This window comes from Epinephelus lanceolatus, chromosome 13, assembly GCF_041903045.1.
Source record: "Epinephelus lanceolatus isolate andai-2023 chromosome 13, ASM4190304v1, whole genome shotgun sequence".
Classification (NCBI taxonomy): domain Eukaryota; kingdom Metazoa; phylum Chordata; class Actinopteri; order Perciformes; family Serranidae; genus Epinephelus; species Epinephelus lanceolatus.
In genome coordinates, this window is record NC_135746.1 from 9,644,117 (window position 1) to 9,671,495 (window position 27,379).

General features: G+C 43.0%; 1 protein-coding gene across 3 annotated transcripts in view; it reads left to right on the forward strand.

Annotated features, from left to right (window-relative positions):
- pex7 (peroxisomal biogenesis factor 7) overlaps positions 1 to 27,379 on the forward strand; it is an 87,926-nt gene that overhangs the window by 15,787 nt on the left and 44,760 nt on the right. For all 3 annotated transcript variants that reach the window (XM_033647896.2, XM_033647897.2, XM_033647895.2), the window contains exons 7-9: positions 18,541 to 18,647; positions 18,748 to 18,861; positions 23,658 to 23,713. In XM_033647896.2, the coding sequence (XP_033503787.2) occupies positions 18,541 to 18,647; positions 18,748 to 18,861; positions 23,658 to 23,713 (277 nt within the window). The remainder of the gene's footprint in view (positions 1 to 18,540; positions 18,648 to 18,747; positions 18,862 to 23,657; positions 23,714 to 27,379) is intronic.

Below are 27,379 nucleotides of genomic sequence, written 5' to 3' on the forward strand. Positions count from 1 at the left end.
TGTGTGTCTTTTGCCAGATAGTAAAGTGCTCATCAGCCCAGGGATGCACTCACACACACACACACACACACACACACACACACACACAGTTAATTATGTGTGTGTTTGTTTGTGTTTGTTCAACGATAGCAGGTAGGGTCTGGTTAAATAATTGATAGCAGGCGTCCATCAGAGACAAAGGTTCACTGCCACACACACACACACACACACACACACACTCACACTCATACACACTCACACACACGCCCTGGCCTCGGGGAAGCTTTAGTACAACATGAACTGTAACTCTTTGTGTTCTAACCAAGAGCAACCACCAAACACCAGGAGAACTGTAAAGCACTCAGGGTGGAAAAAGCCAGCGTCCCAACCAGAAATAAACCAAAAGTAGACATGACTCACTCAAACTCCTGATTCAGAAAAACAGTACTTAATATAACTGACCTCACATCCCCAAAGGCTTCAGTGAACCAGTCGTAGTGCCCCTGAGCAAGGCATCAACGGATGAAATACAGACGATAGAAAAGTGAGACAAAAGCCGAGAGGAAAACAGAGATACTGAAAACACAATGTTGTGGTCTGCTGCTGTCACTTCCACACACACATGCTAATACTATCTGAGGTTATACAGTGGTCACACACACACACACACACACACACACACACACACCTGAACAGGAAGGAGGAAGGACTCTCTCTGCAGGGTTGGTGTTGATCGAGAGTTCTGCTGCAGGCCTGGTCAGAGCTGTAATGAGAAGATGGCCAACGATCAATACATAAAGAAAGAGAGAAGCTTCCTGTGATAACACAACTTCATTCACATGTTGAATGTATTTACTATGTGTGTGTGTGTGTGTGTGTGTAGGAGAACAGAGAGAAGGTGTTACTGAGGTGAGAAAGGTTGCAGTCGACTCATTATTTGTTGTGAAGTTTACAAGCTTGCTTTCTTCCTTGGCATCAGTGAGTAGTGCAGCTTTGTCGATGTTGATGTTTCATTGAAAGTTGGAAAGAGAGTGGATCGTTTTCTTTCAGACAAAAGGTTCAGTATTTTGTATTTGTCAGTCAGCAACAATATTATTATCATGATTGGTACAAAATCACTGTATTTTTGGAGACTAACAAAACAGCAAACTTGTACCAAAACCTTTCTTCCTGAACTTTAGATCTCCCTATTACAGAATCAATTCTTAAACTCACAGCCGTGTCCCATCCTATCTCAGACCACCTATCTCATCTCAGAATGTACCGCTAAGCTGCTGCAGATGGACAAAGCTCTCATTTGCCACTGGCTAGCTAGTTTGCTATCATGGGCAAATAAATACAATTATCAATTTTAGCAACGAGGTGTCGGACACACTAATTATGCCGGTGGAGGACGAATAGCTATGTTTCCATCCAAAGTGATTCGAATCATTGGGAAATGCGCATTAAAAGAATCCTGTGTGTTTCCATTAAATGTACAGACTTTGGTGAAAACTACGAACTCGTGCAAGTTTTCCACAGAACCGGAAACAAAACAAGTCTCGCATTCTTCTTCTGCGTTTTCTGGTGGTTGGCAACCAGCTTGTAAATGCATTACCGCCTTCCCGACCCGGAGTGTGGGTATCACCATGGAGTAAGGTGCGCTATGTCAGACTTAATTCAAACATAACTGTTTCCATCCCCCATTTTTTCGAATCAACCAAAACCCGGCTAAAGTGAGCGTATTTTAGTTTGTGCGAATCAGGGGATTTTAATTTGAATTTTGGCGTTTCCATCATAATTTTCCGATGCGATACTTCTAGATGTGCATCTAAACAGGCTGATGGAAACATGGCTAATGAAATTGAAATAATTTTTATTATTTAATCATCTTGACCCTTTTATACATACTCGTACTCGTACTCGTACTCGTCGTCCTCCGCTTATCCGGGTCCGGGTCGCGGGGGCAGCAGCCTCAGCAAAGAAGCCCAGACAGTCCTCTCCCCAGCGTGTTCTGGGGCGGCCCCGAGGTCTCCTCCCGGTTGGACATGCCCGAAACACCTCCCAAGGGGTTTGAGTAGCCCTTCAGTCTTTATGTTTTGGTGAGACCAAAAAAAACAACAATAAATAAAGAGATTGTGCATATAGGCTTGGGCGGTATGTAATTTTTCGTACCTTCATACCTTCTTAAAATGTCCTTGGGGTATATGGAATATGATGGTATGAATATATGGTGTAGCCCCAAATCCCCTGAGCGGCAGGTCTGCTACTTTCCGGAAGCTCTTTCAGGCTGTTTAAAACTAATAAATACACAATAGAAACTCACACACTGTTGAGAAAAGTAATATTCTTACATCTGTTTTCCTTATTAAACAGAGAAATACAACTGTACACCTTCTGAATTATTGTTTCTCTTGGTCAGGGAACTAAGACTGGCTGAACTGCCTTGTTAACTCACAATAACATGAAGCAAAGGGCCACAGGCTGGAGTCGAACCTGGGCCGTTGCGGCAACAGCCTTGTGCATGGGGCGTCTGCTCTATCCGCTAAGCCACAGACGCCCCAGCACCTGGATTTATGATGGTATTGAAAGTTATACCGTTGGGATTACTGAATACCCTGGTATACTGTAATACCGTGCAACCGCCCAGGCCAAAGTGAATTTACTTGTACTTTGCTTTGTAACTGAAAAATGCCAAGGCACAAATATCCCCCATCTTCACTGTAATTGCCATGCAGACCTTGCAACAGTGCTGCAGCCATTTTTGTCAGTTACTTTAAATTTCAGACAGTGTCTATGCCATCCTACGTTAGGATTCCTAACTTGGAAATCCCGAAGTTAGGACAGTTTTGTAACAGCTAAATTCCTATCCTAAAATAAAACAAGTTTCTGTAATGCCAAAAATGATAACACCTAAAATGTCATCCGAAACTGAGCTAAGACTTTAGACTTCTGTAATGAGCATTCAGGCCCCGAAGTATGTGCATGTTGACTGACTGTGACACTTAAATGGAAGTGTGCCACTGTTCGGGTTCAGCTTTTGCTGCCATAACAAAAACCTGATGCTTAAAAGATCTGTCCATGTGTAGTAGCATTCAGATTTTTCAGATTAGGAAATTCAAAGCCCGGAAAGTAGAAGGTGGAACATTTTCTGTAGCTTTTACAGAGGCTCGCAAAACAAAGTAAGATTTCTGGATTGTGACAGTTTGTGTTTCAAGTCTTTTCACATGGACAGTTTAATTCCCTTTTCATTCGGAATGAAAGTTCACTCCTATTTAAAGTGATCTTGTAAACACCTAATTCGGAATGAAAGTGGCCAATGCGATTGAAAATTCAATCCGATGTAAGGGGCTGGAATATTCTGTTTCTAATTCCGAATGAAAGAATTTCTCGCACTTGTATACACTCATTCCTCTCTAAGTTCATTCTGGTCTTTCTGCGCATGCTCGTTTCCTTGCCCTTCTGGCGCGATGACGTATATAGCACGCATAGCAACGGGCTGAGATAGAGCAGTCGGACTCATTGCACTCACCGGTTTCCATTCACCAAAGCACCGTCATCTATCTCCCTTCTTCGACTTTCTACCTCTCTTCTCCTCCTCAACAGACGAAGCATTAGCAGAACAAGGTTGTTGTCGTACTGCTGCTTCAAGAATATAAGCAAAACAAGCCTGAAAAAGGCACTAAGAACGGCGTCGTCAAGCATCTTGTTATCCGGAGCGAGGACTACAGTGTTTTCTTCCAGTAAACGTAAACATGTAACATCCGCCCCGCCCCCTATCCAATCAGAAACCCTCCCTGCCTCAAACCTTGCACAGACTTGAAAAAAGAGATTAAACTGATCTCCCGTGTAAACCCTCATTCGGAATGAATATTTCTCATGTAAACTTCCTGGAAGGACTTTAATTCCGAATGATTTCATTCAGATTTATTTCATTCTGAATGAGAAGCCATCATGTAACCGCACCCAATATTGTGTCAAATATACAAATGCTTTTTAAAATATTTTCTTCCAACTTGACTTTTTTGGTGGGGTTAAGAATGGAGACGTCTTCTTGTTGTGCAAAACCTGAAAATCTTGACTAGTCTGGATGAGACTGATGCAGCTGCACAGGTTATTGTATTTCAGTGTGAAAAATGACAACATTTAAATCAGAATGTTTCACAGACATGTCACTCACCACCAGCAACATCTTTGAAACCAGAAAATGGCCAACATGAAGACAATGTCAGACTGATTGAGAAAGCGAAATGAAAGAATGAAGATGTTGGATGTGAAAGATGGATATACGGACCTTGGTGTAATGGTGTGGTTCCCAGTCTCATGGCTCAGGGACTGAACTGGGTCCCCGTGGTGGTGCTCAGTGGCTACTGGTGATCTGGAAAGGAAATCGACCTTTCACTAGCGCGTCTCGAAATTGCTCGTTTCCCTGTAATGTCATCTGTCTCAGTGGAGCTGCCCTGTAAACCCTCAGAGGTTTGTGCTTTTAAGGAGAAGATAAAAGTGAAGTCAGGCGTAGCTGCAAAACACTTGGTGCTCCCTCAGAACTTTAAAGGACTGAAATAAATAATAAAGTGTTTCCTGATGCTTGGAGCTCAAAGGCCTGCTGTGGTGTTGTGATATAGTTTTTGTCTCTTTGACCTGTGGGTGCTGAACTTTGGGCTCCTGCAGACTGAAGCTCTTCAGACCAGAAATGTGTTGAAGAACTAAAGGCTTCAGGGTGCCTCAGTTTATAGGTACATTTATGGAGCAGAAACAAACACTGAGTGGATCAGCTCAAGTATCTACAACTGGAATACTTGTTACAAGAGACGAGTTGTTTGTTTGCAGGATACATTACAGATATCAGGGAAATTTGGTTTGTTCCCTCTGTCAGGGAACACACGGTACATTAACAAGGTGACAAAAACATAATTTTTCCACCTCAGAAACATCGCTAAGGTACGCTAAATATTTTTTAAAGAAAGCTAAAAATGAATCTGTTTACTTTAGACTTTAACTAGCTCTGACTTTCCTAATACAGATCTGAAACTCTTTCTTTTTACATTTTTGTACTGCATGCAAAAAAACAGCATGGTTTTTGTTCAGATCTATCCAGGCTGGATCACAGCCTACACAGCTCCCATGTCATTGCTCACACACTGACAAACGTCCAGATGATCTAAATCCAGCAAAATATTTAGTCCAAACTGCCGCTGCATTGCTTCAAATGTTCATAATCCTCTAAATATGATCCATAATTTCTCTGTCCTTCATGTCAGCAAACTGACTGGCTGGATGCCAAAATGGAGGCGAACTCCTGACCTTTCCATTAACACCTCACTTGAGCCAATACGAGCTTTCAGAGCTGTTGCTATGGCCTTAGTAGCCAACCAGAGCCTGAGCTGAAGGAACACATTTCCTGTAGTTTAGAGATTGTTAAAGAGCCAGCAATTTGCACACCTCACCCGAGGCTTATGGGTCTTGTTGTCAATAGCTCCTTTTACACTGCCAGATTTTCGCCAAATGTTGGGCCGTTTCGCCAGCAAGCTGCGAGCGTTTCGACACACAGAGCCGGATTGGCGAATTGATCTGAGGTGCCCAATTTTCCGCCTCATAGGGTAGTCATATTGGCGGAACCCTTTTTGTTTAAAAAGAACGAGGTGCCCTTCCGCAATGGGAGGGGCTGTTGATGACTTGTGGGAGGAGCTGTTGATGACGCCGCATGTGCGACCCACTGGCGGTGGATAAACAGGAAACAGCTGATAGCAGGAATTAGCGAGCAGCAAGTAGCAAGAGGGAAACACAAACCTGACACACGCTGTAAAGATGAGCAACTGGGGAGACAAGGAATTGCGCGCCCTCCTTGCCCTCGCAAACGAAGAGGCCATTAACCGTCAGATGACGGGGATGGTGAAGGACGGGCCGACTTATGAGAGAATCGCCGAAGGACGTCACTGTTTACGTCACACACTGAGCTACACGTTTTGTTACTTGCTCACGCCCCCCATTGCCCCGAAAAAGGATCACAGCTGTGAATCTGTATAAACAAAAGTAGGCAGGCGGCATTTTGCTGCACTCCCTGATTTTGCTTTTATACTGCCAATGCTGAAAGAAGACTGATTGGGCTTTCCTGCAAATTTGCACAATTCCTATCTAAAAAGGGCTATAAATACCTTGGGTACGCCTTGGATAGGTATTTTAGATGAATTTTACAGGACACTTAAGAGAATCAATCTTGTTTAAAATAAAAATAAAACAGATGCATTTATGCAAACAGTGCTTTGCATAAATTGAGTTTGTTTTATGCTGTAAGCCACTGCTAAATGCCTGCTTGTTGAGCAGTTTGTTAAATTGGGGGTGCTGCTGCTGTTTTACATAATAACTAACTGTAATCATTCAGGAGGCCACTAAAGAGATTACATCGCTCAAAAAATATGTGAGAATATATTAAAGAAAACACTGTTCCTGAGAATAAAACATGAATAAAGAACCATTCCTAGTATGAAGCGCAGCAGCGATGTGCTCTTGTGTTGGGTCTAACAGATGGATGGATGAGTGGATGGATGGATGATAATGAGTTGTCAGACAACTGTAGCTAGCATTAATGTACAGTGGAGAATTGCTGCCTTATCTCCCTGTGGAGGCTTCCCCTCTGGTGGCATTTTGCAGTTAGCATGAGAGGCTACTGCCGCTGCTGGCTTTGAAGAGAGAGAGAAGGCGAGGAGCAGAGCGACAGAGAGAGAGAGGCGGAGATATGGAGAGAGCAGGGGGGCGATGGAGTCTCATTCTGATAAGCTTATCGGGGTTTCCCATGCTCCTCACTGCCTCTCCTCCTCGCATCTTCTCATGTTTCTCCTCCTCTTTTTCTTCTTCTCTCTCCTCTCATCCCTCTTTTCTCTTTATTCAGCCCCTTAAGCGCCACACAAGACCCCCACCTCCAGCATCAGCAGGAAGAAAGAGGGAGTGTGTATCTCTGTGTGTGTGTTGTTAAGCTTCAATCTGCCCTCCAGATCTCCTCGAGTGTCATTTTGTGGTGCCAGAGTTGCTCACAGCTCTGCAACAAATCACAGCTTCAGTAAACAACAACTAAACTTTTTCCAGGTTTTTTTCCCATCATACAACCCTGCTGTATCAGAACGAGCAACAAATGATCATGAACATGAACACATTCTCTCTCTGACCTCAGCACATATCAGCGTTTGGTCATGGACTTTCCACGTCCACATATGACATCCAAGGTGCCCTGGGTGTGTTGGTTGTTGACATTCTTGGATGCCGTGTCAACTTCAGCATCTCCTTCACATAGAGCTGATCAGGTTGTTGATTGTTGGACGCTCTTCTTCAGACTGAGCATTCCAGACATGTCCAATGGCAACTGGGATGTTTTCCAACCCAGTCTCACTCCAAAGCCATCGAAAACTGGCAGTGAGTCAGTGACCTCTGGTGTCAGATACTGACAAAAAAAGCCGTCCGTTCACATCGGCACGATATGAGGCTGGTTGCCATTATTGTTGGACAGTGCCCGGTAGCGTCAGGGGGACATGCGGTGGGACAACAACAAAACTTAAAGCAGCGGAAGTCCGAGTAGGGTGAGTGTTGGCTAAATGTAACCACGTGTGTTCGTTGTTGAAAGACAAATACTTCTATTCGCAGTGTTGTACCCACATAGTTCAAGACTGTATGCAAACTGTACATTTCCTGTGAAAACAGAAGTGTATTTTGAAAACAGACAATGCATGTAACAGGCTGAAGTTGACACGGTGTCCGGACCGTCAACAACCAACACACCCAGGGTACCTTGGACGTCATATGTGGACGTGGAAAGTCCATGACTAAAACGTGGACATGTGACGAGGTCAGAGTGAGAATGTGTTGGTTGATCATTTGTTGCTCGTTCTGATACAGCAGGGTTGTATGATTGGAAAAGAACACTCGAGAAAGTTTAGCTGTTGTTTACTGAAGCTCTGATTTGTTTTTAGGATTTACAATTTTACGGGAAGTGAACACTGGACGCCTTCCGGGTGAAAGCCTGTGGTTGTTGGATCCCTCCACCACCACTCCCAACTTGCCCCACTTGGACTTTCACTCACTTAACTTTGGTTGTTGTCCCTCTGCGTATTCCCCTGACGCCTTCGGGCCATCATGCTGACGTGAAAGGACGGCTTTTTTTGTCACTGACCAATAGGGCTGCCACTAACGATTATTTTCATTGTCGACTAATCTGTCGTTATTTCTTCGATTAGACAACTAATCATTTCATTGAAAAATGTGTTAAAATGTTTTAAAATGTCAGTCTGTCTCGTCCAAACCCCAAAATTACATCATCTAATGTCTTGTTTCATACTCACGCCAAAGGGTTTTAGTTCACTGTCACGGGAGAGTGTGTAAAGCTGCCAATATCTGAACGTAAGAAGTTGCAATAAGAGTATTTTGGGTACTTTTATAGTACTTTTCTATGAAAAATGACTCAAACCGATTAGTCGACTACTAAAATAGTCACCGATTATTTTAATAGTTGATTAGTCATCGATTTGTCGACTAATCGTGGCAGCCCTACTGACCAAGCGCCGGTATTCGACAACTTCAGAGTGAGATCGGGTTCAAACATTATATAACATGAATGCTGGGCTTCCACTGGAATGCTCACTCAGACTGCTGTGTCCTGGTAACTGTAGCTCAGTTAAATTAGGTTTGTTGAGCTCACTAGCGCCGTCAACCCCTCTGCACCTTAGCTCCACTACCAACAAATACCACAGGGAGAGCTGAACCTGAGGCGAGGAAGAGTGGGATGTTCGCCTTTTTGCTTAATGTCACACTTTGCACCCATAAACTAGTGGTCTCTGCCTCTGTCACTGTGTTTACATGCATAGTTAAGTCGAGCTAAGGTAGCTCGACAAGGTCATTTAACTGGACTACTGTCCTTGTCCCAGTATACAAGTACAGGATGGGAATCCATGTATTGACCCAAGTATGTGCGACTCCTCCACGATAGGTGGAGATATGCCCCCTTTCAGCTTGTTAGTGTTGGACCTTTTTCCTGTTGACCTATAATGAGCACATCGCCATTCTGTGTTTTCCTATCATCCATGTATTTTAAAATATCTAACTCTTTCAGCTGACACAGCATGAACTGTCTCTTCATCCGTCCAAAAAGTCACGGCTCTGGATGTAGATTTCTCCATGTTGTTACCGGCTTCTTCTTCTGCTACACATTTAATGCTAGTGGAAACTGTGGAGCATGCTCAGAGCGCCTCGGCTAGCTTGGGTCTGATTGACTGTATACGTGCAGGAGGAATTCAACTCCCAGTCACATGATCTGGGTGTGTTAGTGCAACTTTGAGAAATTCAATTTAGTACGATTTCAGTCGGACCAACATGTTTTACGTGGATTTTTAAAAGTCTGGTTTTAGTCGGTCTAACACAATAAATCCATTTTCTCTGATGTCATGTAAATGTTCTAAGTGTGACCAGGAGAAAGTTGCTTCTGTATTATCAAAATAAAATCACACCATAAGATAAGGTGAGCAGCAGGTGCAATACAAAGTGGAAAATGTGCAAATATAAGTCTACATGTGCATGTAAAATGTACCAAAACTGATTTTGCCCATTACTTGAAATCGGTTTATTTGGGTTCAAAGTTCATTGGAACCCGACTAAGACCTGCTTGTATTTGGTCCCATGTTTGTGAAACACCTTGCACACAGCATCTGACATTTTTTCTCACCATGTTTTCTTTCACTGTTGACAGAATTGAGGCGACAGTGAGACGTAATCTCAGAATAAAGGCTTCACTGTGTCTTTAGTCTGCATGTAATTCCTCTGGTTGCTTGTGTTTCACCACACGGCTGCTCTGCCAGCTCGCCTCGGTGGAAGACACGATCCGACTGTGTGTGTGTGTGTGTGTATGTGTGTTTTCATCCCCGTGCCACCGCACCAGTGGTATTAAAGATTAGCTGTGGAGGAGGTTGATGTCTGCTTCATCATCTAATAAAAACTCATAAAAAAATCATGTAAATCTGTGTGAATGCAGCTTTCTGCCTTTTTATTTGAACCCTTTTTGCTGCAGTCACCCACACAGCTCCCTGTGATCACATTCAGCCTCGACTCTGAACATTTAGTGAAACAAGAAAGAGGTTTTGAAATGCAAATACCTATGCACGACGGGTGAATGTGAGAAATACCTCCGCCTGCCGGGGAGGGATTAGCTGGAAGAGATGCCATCAGCAACAGGGACTAGTTTGACTTTGGAACAGAAATGAAATGGCTTTTTGGACCACAGAAACGTGTCCAAGGGCCTTTATGGAAGTCAGTATGGACTGTTTTTTGGATTGCACCTCTCTTTTCTCAAAACTCTTTTTATTGGTGTTTTTTGAGACGCGTTTTAGCTGGTTTGCATTCTTCCCAAGAGTAACTGTGTTGGTGTTTTTGTTGCTATTTGCAGCGCTGTAGATGATGAAAGTAGCATTGATTGGTCAGAACGTATCAATATGTGGCAATCAGTGAAGTGTTTTCCTTTCAGAGTAACATTTCATGTTTATAATCCGGTCAGTAACTTCTGGCGGTCAGACATTAATGAAAAATGCCGTCCTTTCACATTGGCATGATACGTGGCCTGTCGCCTTTACTGTTTAATGGTGCCCAGCTGTTTCAGGGGGAAACACGGTGGGATACAATGAAAGTTAAAGGCGCTGTATGTAAGAATGTGGCCAAAACGGTTACTGCACTCAAATTCAAAATACTGCCGCGAGTCGTGTCCGCCCCCCCTCCCCTACAGATTCGAGGTTGCTGGACAGCAGCACGCTGGAGACTGATTTGTTTGCCCACGGACAGTTGCCGTGGCAGGGCTGCGTCGCCGCGTCCTTGATCTTCCGTTTTCCAGTGGACCATTCGAGCAAGTCTGGCTTCTCTGCTGCTAACGCTGCTGCCAGGATACAGCTGAGGAGGAGCCGGCTGCTAATGCTATGTACTGGGACACTGCTAATGCTGCTTGCTGTGCTGCTGTAGCTCGGTCGTAACTGTAACTGATGCTGAGACTCTACTGACTGCGTGACTGGTAGACGGCAGTGGGTTGCGCAACAGTCCAAAACACAAATTCAAAACATAAACATGATTTGCGGACCGGAAAATATTTTTTTAAATGCGAATTTTCTGGCCGTACTGTTGTTGTTGGTGAGATCAGTATGTTATATGAACATTATTCCTTAGTCTCTGTGACATATTAGGAGGCTTTTACGACTATTTGCTTTAGATTTCTTACATATAGCTCCTTTAAGATGGTGGGAGGGGTGATGGATGTCCAACAACAACCGACTTTAACCTGGGAGGCTGGTGTTCGCTTCCTGGAATATTGTAAAGCCAAACCCTGTTATTTTTTTCCTAAACCCGACCACGTGTGTGTGTGTGTGTTGGCTAAAGGAAAAAAAAGTAAATTCGCAGTGTTGTACCGATCTAGTTTGTGTTTGTAGTATTTTGAAAACAAACAATGCATGTAAGAGGCTGAAATTGACACGGCGTCCCAGAACGTTAACAACCAACACACCCAGGGTACCTTGGACGTCATACGTGGACGTGGAAAGTCCACGACCAAACGCGGGCATGTGACAAGATCTGATTGAGAATGTGTAGGTCAGAGAGTCAGTGTTTTTAATCACCATGTCAGGTGAGAAGTTAGGATTTAATATCATTTTTAAAAACTGAAATTGAGTATTGACTCTGGATCCCGTTGAATCCCTTATCGCATCTAATTTTTGCAGGTTTAGCCTTTCACATTTGCCAAGTACCAAAACTCAAAGATCTCTAATCGCTTCTGTTGTCAGAAGCTAATTAATGTTCACAGCCCGCAGCTACAACCTGAAAATGAGATGAGCAGCAGATGATATGAACACCTGAAATAACCTCTGACTCTACTGATTATTGGAGGTTCTGATTCAGAACTGTGAAGTCAGTCATATTAAAATATATTTGGTATTTAACTGGGAGATTCTCTTAAAATTGACGGGATGCTGTTAGAACACCTACAAAACAACAAAAACACATTCTGTTTGCTCTCAGAGTTACAGAGAGGCGACGACGACTCCAGTACTAGATGGACAAACTCCCATGGCTCCTCCGGCTGTCCTGCAAGGGTGCAGAGCTGTTCCACTGCTCAGAATAATGTGCCCTTTAAATAGCAGGATATACTGCACCATTCTGACTTTAGACCAGGTTTGTGTTGGTCAATGCTGCAGTCAGGTTCTGCTGCCTCACAGCAGCAACACGCCAACAATGAGCCTGACCACACCTCACTTTAAAACCTACACGCCCACAGGCAGAAGTACATTTGCTACTGACACAATGTGGCCGCTGGCCATAAAAATGACAACGGCATCGCTGTGAAAGTTGAGCTGTGCTGTGAGCCGGGTGTGAGATAGGGCCTGTAGTGTTTCTCTCTCCGTACATCTTCCAGGATTAATTCACTGGCATCAGGTGTGCGTTGTACATTGGCAGAATTTTAAAGTTGTCTCACATCAGTAAGAAGCTTAAAAGTGGCTTTATGTGGGAGACAGCTGTGTGTGTGTGTGTGTGTGTGTGTGTGTGTTTGTGCGTGAGTGTGTGTTTGCTGAACTTGCTGATACAGCAGAGATACCAGGTGTAATAGTGTGAGACCCTTTTACAGAAGTCAGCTCCTAATGTGCTGCAGAATCTCACACACACACACACACACACACATTTACATGCAGAGCCAGAGCCTTTTGGCTGCTGCTGCAAATTAAACACCGTTAAACTGTTTCAATGTTGTAAGCGGTGACACACACACACACACACACACACACACACACACACACACACTAGTGGAATGATGCCAGCGGAGCTTCCACACATGGCTGAGCCGCTGAGTGTGTGTGAGAGCAAGAGCATAAATAAAAGGACGTGAAGGGTTAAAACGGTTATGGAGAAATCGATAAAGAGCGGGAGGATGTGGTCTGGTGGAGGCCGCTGCTGAGAGTTGGTTTTTCATCCATCGTTTGGATTAAAGAGGAGGTGCAGGGAGTGAAGAGGACGGGGAGGAAGTGGTGAACGGGAGGAGAGGAAGCAGGATTAATCTGCTGGTCAGTAAACATGAGGAGAAGCCAGGAAGGCGCTCCCTCGGTGCGCTCTTTAATCTGTTCCCCACAACAACAAACAGTCAGGATTTGTTCTGAGCTGTTTATTCTGGGCTCGCTCCTTCTTCTCACCGAGCTCAGATTCCAAAAAATATTCTGGCTGGTTTACTCCTGGTGCTCGCCTCATAGGGACTTCTGGTGGCGGTGTTTCAGAGTCCCAGTCACATAATCCTGTTAAGCTCATTCATTTTGTTGGCGGTTTCCAGATGGTGACTCCAAGGTGGCCCAAACCTTTATCCCTCTTCCTTCTTTGGGCCAAACAAGCACCATTATTAAAGTAAAAATAAAGCCCTTAGTTTTCCCAAAAGAAAACGTTAGAACCTCTGTTCTCTGAAGGAGAGCAATGAGATGCAGCTGCCGGCTCATGTCAGATAGAATAGATTACATGGGAGTGAGTTACTGCCCCAACTGAAGGAGTTCAAATATCTCAGGGTCTTGTTCATGAGTGAGGGTAGAATGGAGCGTGAGATGGATCGGTGGTTTGGCGCAACATCTGCAGTGATGCAGGTGCAATGCTGGACTGTTGTGGTAAAGAGGGAGCTGAGCCAGAAGGCAAAGCTTTCAATTTACTGGTCCATATATGTCCCAACCCTCACCTATGGTCATGAACTATGGGTAGTGACCAAGAATGAAATCATGGATACAAGCAGCCGAAGGTAAGGGTCGGAAAAGGTAGGGTAAGGAATTCGGACATTTGGAGAGAGCTTGGTGTAGAGCCACTGGTTCGGGCATCTGAGTAGGATTAGAGGTGTTCTGAGCATGTCCACCTGGCGGGAGGCTCCAGAACACGCTGCAGGGATTATATATCTCATCTGGCTAGGGAATGCCTTGGGATCCCCCAGGAGGAGCTGGAAAGCATTGCTGGGGCGAAGGACGTCAGAAGTACTTTCCTCAGTCTGCTGCCCCCACGATCTGGCCTAGGTTAAGAGGTTGGAAATGGATGGAGGAATGGATTGATGGATCAATGTTCATGAAGAGATCAGGAAGGCAGCAGTCGAGTCGAGCAAATTCTAATTTCCAGAAAATTGGCAAAAACCCCAAACTAATTAATACAAGTTTTTGTCCACTCTGGGTCATTTCCTGACAATGTTGATTAGCCACACTGGTTGTTTGGCTATTTTTTTTTTTGACAAATAACTAATATGCGCTCAAAGTTTTGAGATGAACGTTTGGCTATAGCAGAAGCTGCAAGCTATAAACATCACTGTGAGCTAGCTAGTCATTGCCATTAGCACATACCCGCACTGAGCTGCAGTGTTGCAGTAGCGTCACTACAAGTAGCAACGTTACTAACTTAACTACGTCTCAGTAGCGTGGTGGTAATGTCACTACTTTCTGAGTTAAATAGCTTTTCAAAAGTGAAGTTGATTGATTGACCCAGTAGCGCGGCAGCGTCCACAGAAGTTACAAGCTGTTATTCCCAGGAAAAGCTCTAAGACCTTTTATCCTGGATACGGTGTTAAAGGCAGGATGCTGTTCTTTTCCAAGAAAGTTGCTTAGTGGTCCGTGAAGCCAAAAAAAAAGCTATATTTCTGCAGTATGAGATTACCCAGATGATCAGTGCTGCGTCCGCATCATTGGGCCAATAGAGCAAGCACACTAGCGACTTCCCGCCGGCTGAGCTGCCTAATTCGGGTTTGAATTGGGTTAAAATGATTTGTCCTTGTGGCTCTTCTAGACTTTCCAAATGTTACTGGACTGAATCGATTAAACATTTCAGGAGGTTGTAACACTCAAAGAAATGTATCCACTGACTTACAGGTGTGTCTTTCCCAATGTAATTCTATGGGGAAAAGTTTCTTGGGGCCAGACGGTGTCACGTGTCAGACTCGGTTGTAGTTCCAGTGTTTGGCCACTATGAAAATTGGTTTCAAAGCCCGGCACACTTCCTGGGGGCTATAAACCACTGCAGAAGAAGAGGAGCTGATTCAGAGAGCTCCAGTCAAAGCTCAAACCACATGGAAGAAAACCTGATGGGAATACGACATTTCTGTTTCTAGTATTAATGTGAGGAGGTTACAGTCTCCTCATCGCCCCCCACACGTCTCATGTTTCCAGCTCTTCATGCTTCACGTACGTTATCATTTATTCACTCGGTCTGTTTCCATTTGGTTTTTAATTGATGCTTGCCCACCTCAGCCACGGCGTAAAAACTCTTTTGCGAAATTTCAAATGTTCCGGTGTCTCCGCTTTTTAAAATTGAAAATTCACATAAAAACAGGCGGATGGGAAGGCAAAGGATTCGTTTGAAGCACACTGAGGCCTTCGCTCTGACTTTGGCGGACAGGCTGCAGAGTTTGAATAAACCTCTCAGAACCTGCTGGCTGTGAAATTAATGACGAGGAGGAGGAGGAGGAGGAAGATGAGAGTGTAAAGGTTCTGCTTTATGATTGTCGCAGTGTGTTGGCAGACCCTCAACCTCTGCCCAGAAACACACACCTACACCCACAGAGACACACACACTGTTGGGTTGACGCCATAATGAAGTGGTCCCTGAAATGAGTGTTCACAAGAGAATATGTTATACTGGGACACGCACACACACACGTTAAAATAAAACCTGAGGTCTGAAGGAGCTCAACACTGGCAGCTGTGTTCCCCTCTATTAACCTCAATTTACTCTCTGTCTCCCTCCATCTGCCTTCAGTTAGATTTTCTTTCTCTTCACATATTTTCTGTCACTTTCTTTCTCTTTCTCTTCCTCCCTGTCTTTCTTGTTCTGTAACGTGCTCACTCTATCATTCTCTTTCTAACTCTTCAAACCTCCATCAGTTCATTTCACATCATAGCTGCTCACATGGCTTGACACTTAAAGGCCATGACACACCAAGTGGACGATCGGCTGTTGGTCAGTGTTGGGCTGTCTGTGAGAATCTGTCACCCTAGTTGGCGCCGTTGCCCCTCATCAGCCCGCATCATCTTTTTTCTGGCTGATTCAGCGTGTAGAAGCAGCAGCAATGAATGAAAGCAATGTGATTGGCAGTTCAGCTCAGCTACGCTTGCGAGAATCTCCCCAAATGGAGACTTTTTACACCAACTTCCCTTAAAACTGGTTTCAGGAAAGTTTTCAGTGGTCAGTCTCAACTTTATTTTACTTTTTACACAAACTTTCATTTATTAAATGGTTTCAAGTTTCAGTTATAGTAATAGAGCATTTGTTCAACCAAAAATAACCCCTCTGTTTCAAATCCTTGAAGGCTCATTCTGAGTTACAATAATAATAAAAATTATTTAATACAGTGATACCGTGAAGCCACTGTTATCATACCATGAAAATCTCATACTGTTGCAACCCTAAGCTCAGCATATAGGAAGAGAAATAAAAGTGAGGAAAGTAAACAAAGAGCTAAAGTCCAGAGGGAGTGAGACAGAAACAAACTTGTTCCATAAGGTCAGATTATTTTTCTGTGGAGCAGAGACATTTCTTGATGGTTTGTGTTCTTGTTCACTGGCGCGTGGTAAATATGCTCTGTTCTTTCAACATTGGATTGTGTTGTTAATGTGCTAAGTGGCTAAAAAGCTTCATGACAGTCTTCCTGTTTCGCGTTTTGAATGACACATACAGGTGACCACCAGCTGCTGGTTATTTCCTCTCACGTAGGCTCATAACGTACATGCTTTTTGGCTGTTGGCTGTAGTCTTTGCAGCATGTTCATGTGCAGCCTTTTTGGCCAAGACACAGGGGACATCAGGTGGAGCAGCAGGGGGCCTTTGTCATCGCTCGTTCTCTGAAGTTGGTTTGGTGTGTCTGCGGCCCCGTTGATACGACAACGATTTCAACTGAAAACGGTAAACTTTAGTTGCGTTTTGGCCGATCGTTTACACGACAGCAGCGTTTTGGGTGCCTGAAAACGCAACGTTTTGAAAACAGGTTCCAGAGTGCAACTTTTTGGAAACGGCAGCGTCTCCGTTGTCATGTAAACTTGCAATATGCAGTTCCTCTGAAAACGGACTTTTCGCACATGCGCATTACGGTTCCAGTCACTAGGCATGCCGACTGTCACAACAACAATGCTGAGCTCTGTTTGTGCTGCTCACCCTGTTGATTTGAAGTGAAGTGTAGATCTGTTACTGTAGCAACTCCACCTCGTCGTCCATCCAGACAAAGTTATCTGTGCATGCTTTTGCCATTGTGTCTTCTTTGTTTTGGTTTGTAATCACCGCGTTGTAAAGGAAGGCGCTTCAGCGCAGGCGCATGGTGTTTCCAGTAGATTTTGCAGCTCTGTGTGAACAGGGATCGTTTCAATAACGTCGTCATATAAATGCAGAAGTTTTTTAAAACACAAAGGACAGACTTTTCCATTTTTAGAGAAACCGTTGTCGTCTCAACAGGGCCTGAGCTGTGACACTCAGGGTGTTTTAACACCTGTAGTTTGATTCATTTTTCATTTGAAAAAAAAAAAAAAAGATTCAGTTTTGGTTCAGTTCCTGTTCACACTGATCGTTTTGCGAATGAACCAAGAGGAGTAAACATGAAGTTCTACTGACTGACAGGTAACTCTTTGATTGAACAGTTTTGGTGTTTGTCGTCCTGCATCATCAGGACCCATGTGGGGAAATCTCACAGAGGTTTCTTCAGCAGCACTTTAATGTTTCTAAAGTATTTATATGTTTTGGTTTCACAATGAGCTCACAGAGAAATAACTGACTGTAAGCATTATTAGGAGGCTGTTATTAGACTGCAAATCAATGGCATGTGATGAATAATGACCAACACAGAGACAGGATGAAAAGAAGGCATCTTGTACAGTAATGATTCAGGGCTTCATACTGTGAACACAAAGTATATGGAGTTGATACAATGATGGCATTTTGAACAGTTCTTAATCAGGGAAAATACCCTCACTGACGTGTGTTACCGTGGTTACATGTATGCATTAGCATTAATAGGTTATGGGATATACAAGGCCTTTATCACAATCAATGATGAGATGTCGGACAGATTTCACAATCAGCAGAGGGATTTATTTTTTGGTTTAGCTGTTGCTAAAATCACATATCTGCATCATTAAATCCTGTGGTTGGTTTGTTTTCTTTCACGCCACAAACGAACCGCACCAGAGTCCATTTGGAAGCAGACAGAGACCCACTTTTTGGAGTGGTCTTGGTGCAGTTGTTTGGTCCACACCAGGGTTTGATTGACAGCTTTCATACCAGCCTATGGTGCTGTTGCTGGGTTGATTGTTTGTTGTTGTTTACTATGAGCACTACGTCAAATTCTGTACGTTGGACCAGTTTAATCAGTTTTCAACTTAATAATTGTTGATACAGTAGAATTTGAAAATACAAAATGTCAAGGTTAGACCTGTTTCCATGGAGTCAGACGACAGTGGCGAAGTAAAGGTTAGGGTTAGGGGTTAGGGGTTACACTACAGGGGAACTACTAATTTCCTTTCTCACATTAATTTAGGTGCATGCTGGGTAAACCTGTATCTCTCTCTCTACTGTGTACTTTCAGGTGACGGGACGCTCAGGGTTTGGGATGTGAAGAGCGCTGCGTGTCGACTGGCCGTCCCAGCACACAAGGCTGAAATCCTCAGCTGTGACTGGTGCAAATACGACCAGGTAACCGCCCACCTTCTGCTGTACCTTTTAAAGGACAATACACTCATTTATTTTCAAATAACTGGGTTTTGAATAACAGTGAGTTGCTGTTTGTTTGCAGAATATTGTGGCCACAGGCTCAGTAGACTGCAGTGTGTGTGTGTGGGACCTGAGGAACGTCCGACAGCCTGTCAATCAACTAAGAGGGCACACCTACGCCATCCGCAGAGTCAAGGTATATATACACACACAGACACACACATGCCCTGGTTTCTGTTTGCTGTCGCATGCTCCATCAAATGTCCTATAACTACACTTTGTTCTTAGAGTTGACAGTCGCAAAGTGTGTGTGTTTGTGTGTGTGTGTGTGGTGGCAGAGATGCAGTGCAGGGCCTGACAGCATCAAAACACCCACTTAAATGGACCTAATAAGACCACACACACATATCAGACGTGTGTGTGTGTGAGAGAGAGAAAAGACAGCTGCAGAGGAGTCCCCAAACACATCCCACTGACTCAGATTAGACACATATCACTTCATACACACACACTGACGTCATGAATACGTATACACACTCACAAACACACACGCAAACACACACCTGAGTTCACCCAATCAAGGAACTGTCTCGCTCAAGCTGTGTTTTTCAGGACAGGTGTCGCTAATCGATCAAGATTTGAGACTCACTCTAAAACTGTGTGTGCGCGTGTGTGTTTTGTCAGTGTTTGCAAATGTGTCTGCTTGCATTGATTTCCTGGAGGAAGCAGAGAGGAGCTGAAGGGATTCATGACCAGCAGGAAAAAAAGAGATAAAAATAAACTGAGAGATGGAGACGCTTCCATCCAACTGTCAGTGAGATTTAGGATAGTTTTGAATCTTATTTTAGTAGTTTTGTCCGTCATTCTTAACAGTTAAAAAATTGTAAAGATCTGTGCTCACAGTTTTCCTGCAGTGAGGTATAATTACGTACATTTCATCTCCAAACAGAGTGGTTTAGTTTATTTGGATAAACTGGAGGTTTGTGCTGCTGCGACCTGTGCTGAAGCTGGTGATAAACATTTTATGGAAATCAATAGGAGTAATGGACAAAATAAAAAGTGGTAGAAAGTGGTGCTTCTAACATCTAGTCTACCCTTATTGATATAAATGAGGTGGACAAATATTGAAGACTCTCAGTATTGAACAACACAGATCAACAGCACCATAAATAGTTTCCCTTGACAATGATCATCAATGCCTGTAAAACAGCTTCAACATAAACTAAATAGTATAACCTTCATGAACGAGGTCCATTTTTGAAAACCCGCATTCATCGATACCCATAAAGCTCAGTACCAGAACTGACCCATTACCCATCATTATGTCTAAGTCAAACCTGCACCCATGATTGAACACACACAGGCTACAGTCACTCACATTAGGCTGCTTCCCTGTTCTTGAATTACAAATCCAGTGAAGGAAAAGTGTCTTTCACTGGCTGCACTTGATGCCAGGATGGAGAAAACATTCTGCGCAATCACTAGTGGGGTTTCCATCCACCTATTTTTATTTGCATTTTCAAAAGTTGTGAAAAAAACTTGAAGGGGGTGGATTTGTCAGCGTATTGATAAAAGGAAAATGCGACTTTTTGCTATGGAAACAGGTTTTGCAGATAAACGTACCGGCACACAGATCCTCAAATGTGGCCCTTGACAAACGGAAATGTTTCAGCCAGAGTTCGTGAGTGAAATGCTGCTGGACAACTACTTCCCAAAAGTCCTTCACACGCCTACATTCCCATACACACGGAGAACAACGCGGTGGTCACCTTCCAGCTATTTCCGACAGTACTCTTAACATTAAACTTCTTCTTTGTCGTCTCTTCTTCAAGATGGTTAGGTGCGCTGTGAACACTGACAAAATGCTAACCAGAGTTCTCCCAAGAGCCGACAGGTTTATCAGGAATCTGTCCATGGTCAGTTGTTGAGTGCCAGTTGAGTGTGTTGTTGTTTACAGTCGGCATAAGACGCTCTCTTATGACGTCATCTCATGGCGGACTCTTCTTCTATGGGGGTGTTTTTATTTTGTTCATTTTTCACGAGAAACGCCACCTACTGCTCTTCCTGTTGACTCCCAATAATCTCAAAACAATAACGAATGTAAACGGGCATAAATTCGCATTTTCTTTTGCGCATTGTCACAAAATTCGCTCAAAAATTTTCGATTCATTTGGATGGAAACCCCACTACTGCCAGGTGCAGGAACAGGACAGCGCCTCGCATTCCCACTGTCACACAGTCCTTATTAATCACAAAGCATATTCCTCCTCTCCTTCTCATGCCAGAGTCCTCTGCTCTGTCAGATCCTCACATAGAAAAATCAGTTTGAATGGCACTGTCCAGGATTGAGCCAAATTTTAGTGAATCTAAGGATATTGCAGTTTCAGATACTACTGATAATACTGGTGGAAACTGTGTGGCATGAAGGTCGTCCAGTTTATTTTCAACGTCTGGACATTGGCTCACAGGATGCTGATGTTTAAACAACCTCTTGTACTCCACCCCCATTTTGTAGCGACAACGCCTAAAATGACATACCCAAATTAAAATGACTGTAGCTTCTGAACCACTCTGACTACATGCATGCATGAGGTCTTGCCAGAGAGACAACTCCCTGAAGTTTCTTTTGAAAGTGTCAGAAACACTCTAGGTGTTACAGAGACAGAGTAATGGGCCTCTGTAAAGTACTGCGTTTCTGTAAAAAATTGAAGATTTTGCCAAAAATAAAATAAAAAATGTTTTTCAGGATGAATAACTGTCTGTGGCTTCATCTGAGCAGGTAAATGACACTGTGGGGCTGTAGGCACACTATCAATGAACATTTGCTTCAAATTTGAAGAAGACTGCTCAAAGTATGACCATTCTACAGTGTTTTTTCCATGAAAAGATCCAGGCGGAGCTCCAAATGACAAGTCGGTCACTCAGCTTCAAAACAGTACTATCAGTGATCAAACAACACTCAGCCAGCTTCAAACATTGTACCTTATTGAAATCAGGCGTGATTATGATAGCTGATGTTGTTTATGACACAGAAACACCATAAAATATCACCAAATAAAGCCATATGAAACGTGAAAGTTATGATCCCACTTTCTAGACGGTGTATCTCAGCCAAAAATAGTGGTAGGAGTGAGACTCTTACCTTTTATAAACCAGCTAAGTCCTCGCTAACGGCTCCACATAAGATCGCGAGTAATCCTTTAACTTTTCCTGTCGAAAAACGGCATGACATGACTTGTCACCACTCATCGCGATTTTGGACTTGATGTGTTTAGGCTGCTCTGGTGCGAAATCCATAAGAAATAAAAGAAAAACTATGTTATTTTTGAAAAGTTGAGAGCTTCCTGAATCTGGCAATACCAAACATCACATGGTTTGATGACACAGTGCGTGTGGGAGATACCATTTAACAGAGGAGGGGGGGAGCGAGGACGTCGCCATCCTGGTGGAGTTAGAGAGGTTAAATTTGAACGCCTCAACCTGTCTCGCTAGCACAAGTTGACAGAAAGACAGTTTACGGACTGGTGAGTTCATTTTCTACATCCCGATGAGTTACTCACAGCCACATGCCACAAACGTCCAAAGTGGACCAAAAAAAAGCACCACCAAGACAAGCAAAATAGACGAAAGAGCATAAATTTAGCACAAGTTTAGCTAAGAAGAAGAAGAAGAAGAAGAAGAATTCCAAATACACACTTAAAAGATTGAAATGATGAACTGATGTTATTGAGGACAAATTGTTCTTTACTTGAAGACATGAACAGAAAAATGCTCCAGGATGATTGTGAAACGTCCCCACAGCTGCTCAGACTCTTGTCCTGATGATACCAATAAAGCAGCTGTTAATTTAACAGAGACAGAGAAAGACATAGAGACGGCTGCAGAGAGAAAGGTGTTAAACGAGGTAGAGAGTCCCTTTGAATCTGCCTGATAAGAAAGGTGAAACTGTCAGAAGCAGAGAGGTGGAACAAATGAACGAATAAATTAATTTGAGAGCGCTTAGCCGACAGTCGGTGAAATTACTCTCTGTGGACTCTTTTCAGCCTCTCTGTGTCGGCACAATCCTGTTACTGCCGAGCAGAAAACTCTGCTCATGCTGCCTGAAGCTGGTTTTCGCTTTGATGGGAAAAAAAAGTCACGTTTTTTTAAACATTCACACCTTTTTAGAAGATGAGGGACGACCTCCAGCTGCAGTACAACACGAACAGAAGCTCTCAACAGATGGAAACATTTTACTCAGCAGGATCCACAACAAACTGTAATCAGCACAGCAGGTGTTCTATTTGAAAAGAACAGCTCGCACCGTTCTTCTTGAGAGAGAGCTCTTTAGTTAAAGGGATAGTTTGGATATTTTAAAGTGGAGCTGTATAGAGTACTTATCCATAGTCAGTGTATTACACAGTAGATGGCGTTGGGCACACCCCCAGTTTGGAGAAGCAGGCAGGAGTACCAGCTTGGAAGCTGAGCAGTGCTCTGCTGTGAATGGAGGCAGCAGCAAAACATATCTTAGACAGCTAAAAGAAAAATAATATCAATTTAAAGGGATAGTGCACCCAAAAATGAAAATTCAGCCATTATCTTTTCACCCATATGCTGAGGGAGGCTCAGGTGAAGTTTTAGAGTCCTCACATCACTTGTGGAGATCCAAGGGGAGAGTGGGTAGCAACACAACTCCACCTAATGGAGGCTGACGGCGCCCCAGATTCAAACGTCCAAAAAACACATAATTGAAACCACAAAATATCTCCATACTGCTCGTCCATAGTGATCCAAGTGTCCTGAAGCCCCGACATAAAAAGATGTTTGGAAAAACGTCATTTGAACTCTGTTTTTAGCCTCATTGTAGCCTGTAGCTCTAAGTGCCTCTCTGTGCACCGCGCTCACATGTGTGCGCTTGCGTGCGAGACCAGCGAAAGCACGTGAACACACATGAAGGTGGTGCCCATGTCTCACGGTCTCTGATAATAATCTTTTTCATTCTTCTTTCTGCAGTTTTCTCCGTTCAGTAAGGCCGAGTTGGCATCCTGCTCATATGATTTTACTGTCAGGTAAGATCAATGTATATCTATACTTTCTTCTTTGCTGCTGTAGCATTGCCCTTTATGTCTTTTTGTCCTGATCATGAAACACTCAGTGAGCTTCTTTAAATGAAGCTGTCAATGGCTTCTTTGCAGTGTTTTACTGTGATACATCAGGAGTAAAGAGCCAAAGTGCCAAAATCTGTGAAGAATGCGTGTAACTCATTTAACATTAATGATCCATGGAAATGAAGGAGGTTTTACAGGTTTAAGTTTAATGTGTTTTCACAAAGTAATTATATTAAACATTAGAGAGACAAACAGTGCAGCTGAGTTAGAAACCCCAGGGAGCTCATTCAGACTTCTCTCAAGGGAAAATCAAGTTGACACACATGAACAAATATTCTTGATATTATTTTTTTCTCCTGAACTGAGTTTTCCTGATTCTTTCAGTTGCAGTGATACTTAGACCAGCTTCTTCTTACTGTCACTTCTTATGTGTATAGTAAAATCTTTTTTTTTTCATTCAACACTTTTGTTTGCTGGATATTGACTGCATTATACAGGTTATTGACAGTTTTGTCTCTAATAATAATTTAGCAGAATTAATACTGCTGTACTGTCGGTGAAGGACAGGACAAACTCCACACACATTCACCGACCGTGATGTTGCAGCTCGTGCTTGCACCGTCCATTATGCAATATTTCACGACATGTCAAAGAAATAGTTTATATCTGGTCCTGGTTGACAAAGCTGGCACATTTCGTATTTTTTCACGTCAAAATCAACATGTTAAGAGAAAATTTAGTCCTCTAGTAAACCATATTAAAGCAGCTCTGGGGCACCGGACAGCTCTGACTTCCTGCTGGATTAGCAAACTTTCTGTTGCTGCTGTTACACAAGTGAGCAGGCACTGTGGGGTTTGTACTGGCTGAATTCAAGCCCCTACAACTGCTGAGTGCATCATGGGGGCATTATGATTTCAGGTTGGCCGTCTGTCCATCCATCTCATTCTTGTGCACAAGATGTCTGGGCGGCTGTGCGGGTCGTCCACCAATCAAAAGATCAGCGGTTCAATCCCCGGCTCCTCCAGTCTGCATGTCGAAGTATCCTTGAGCAAGATACTGAACCCCAAATTGCTCCCGATGACTGTTCCATCGGTGTGTGAGTGTGTTAGCAGGTGGCACCTTGTATGGTAGCCTCAGCCATCAGGGAATTGGCACATAAGTCCACTTGGACTCCACAATGAACTGATCAGTTGTTGGTGGTCAAGGGTCAAGGTCACTGTGACCTTGTCTGTCTCATTCTCTTAATGCGATATCTCAAGAACACCTTAAAGGAATTACTTCAATTTTGACATAGACATTTACTTGGCCTGAACAATTAACTAATTAGATTTTGATGGTCATAGGCCAAGTCTGTGGGACCTCCTCTATCTCATCCTTGTGAATGTGATAATTCAAGAATACTGAGGGAAGTTTTTCAAATTTGGCACAAACGTTCACTCGCACCCAACAATGAACTGATTGGATTTCGATGGTCAAAGTCAGTGCGACTTTGCATCTGTCTCATTCTCATGAACACTTTATCTCAATAACACCTTTAGGGAGTTTTTGTAAATTTGACACAAACATTCACTTGGACTGAAAAATAAACTAGACTAGAATTTTGTGGTCAAAGGGTCAGCCGCACTGTGACATCATAACTGCGGCGGTAATTCTAGTTATGTGATGTAATGGACGAGTTTGACTGTTTGAGACCAAGGTTAGAGGACTGCAGCAGTGGATGTGGTCTCCAGCGTGGAGTCCCCTTTCTGCTTGCACTCCTTTTCTTTCAATTACCAGCCAAAGCAGATGAATGGTGTCATCCTGAAAGTGGTAATGAGTAAGGACAGTGCGATAATGTGTGATAAAGTTAACTGGTGTGTGAGATGGAGAGCTGCACAGGCTGAGTTAATACAGTCTGTAATATCAAGCAAGACTGCCTCTGTGTGTCTTATGAGAATATGCTACTTAATAATCTCACTCTTTCTCTCTCCCTGTTTCAGTCGTAGTTTTTATGAGTTTCTGCAGCTTGTCATTTAATATACACTCTATTCTGTGTTATAAAACTGCTGATGAGTCTCTTTTACCTGTGCATCGGTTATGATGGATAAGATGAGATCAGATGGATAGATGGATGAATGGTAGAGCGATGAAGGGCAGGATGGCCTACAGCCCTTCAGAAACACACCGAAGTTCATCATTATAAATTGAATAACTTTGGGGGTTTTGGCTGGTCGAGCAAAATAAGCAATTTAAAAAAGTCACCTCAGGCAAATGTAATGAGAATTTTTCTCTATTTTTCTTTGTCTTGACAGATCAATCAATAATAAAAACAATCAGGCCTTGGATGGAGGGATGACAGAGGAGGAGTTTAGACCTCTGGCAGTATTAGTCTAATTGGAAATTTGCATTTTAAAGAGGAACACCAACTAAATTAACATTTCCAATATGTTATTTCCAAAGTTATTTAATCAGTACTAGTGAAGATGACCAGAGAAGGAAGTCTCAAACTAGAGACTGGTTTCCTAACACATTCTCACTCCGACCTCGTCACATATCAATGTCTGGTCATGGTGTTTCCACATGGAGACATGGGTGTGTTGGTTGTTCATGTTCTGGGACGCCGTGTCAACTTCAGCCTGTTACGTGCATTGTCTGTTTTCAAAATACACTTCTGTTTTCACAGGAAATGTACAGTTTGGGAGATATAAGCTGGAAAACATTTACTGGAAATTCAATTGCAAAACAGTTTATAGATTAAATATTCAGCTGGGATTGTTGTGTTGTCACAATTCTGGAATTTCTAGCTTCGATACAGTACTGAAAAGTATCAACATTCAGTACCATTTTCAGAACAAGGCATGCAATTTAATCTCTTATTAAAAAGATAAATATAATATAACATAACAATGACTTTTCTTGGTTAGCAGCAGAGAACAGCTGAAACAGAAACATTGTGTTTAATGTACCGATGCTAAGGAGAATGAGTCTTGAAAGTGTTTCAGATATTCAGAATCAATATGTATTTACAAATCAATATTTTTGACAACACCATGGGACTGTCAAAACAATATGTGAACCTGAAAGGACGTGAAATGAACATCAGGTACAAGAAGAAAAAATATATCTGTGGCACAAAATTACTTCACTTGTCCAGAAGTTCCCTGACTCTGCTTCTTATAGGATCACAAGCAAATAGTCCCAGAAATATTGGAGGGATAAATACCACCGTATGAATATTATATCAAGGTCTTTTCACATGTTGTTCACGTCTCCCAACCTGAGCAATTTTTGTTTTTTCATCATTCTTCCTGCTTTTTACATATTTTTGTTTGGTGAATGAAGACATGAAAAAAGAGAGAGATGGAGGGACCATTGGTGGCAAGTTAAAAGAGGAGTGATGCTGAAATAACCATCCGGCTGTTGGATATCTTAAATGATGGAGAGGGGGAGGGAGGAAGGAGGGAGGGAGTAAAGTGCCAGAGGAAAAGAAGGCAGAAAGATAAATGTGGTGAGAGCTGGCTCTGTTCCAAACCTTGTGTTTTATTGATCTGAGCTTTCATTGGCTCAAATACTCTATGCTGAGTACTGATTTCATTATAGGCTGTTCTGACACACACACACACACACACACACACACACACACACATA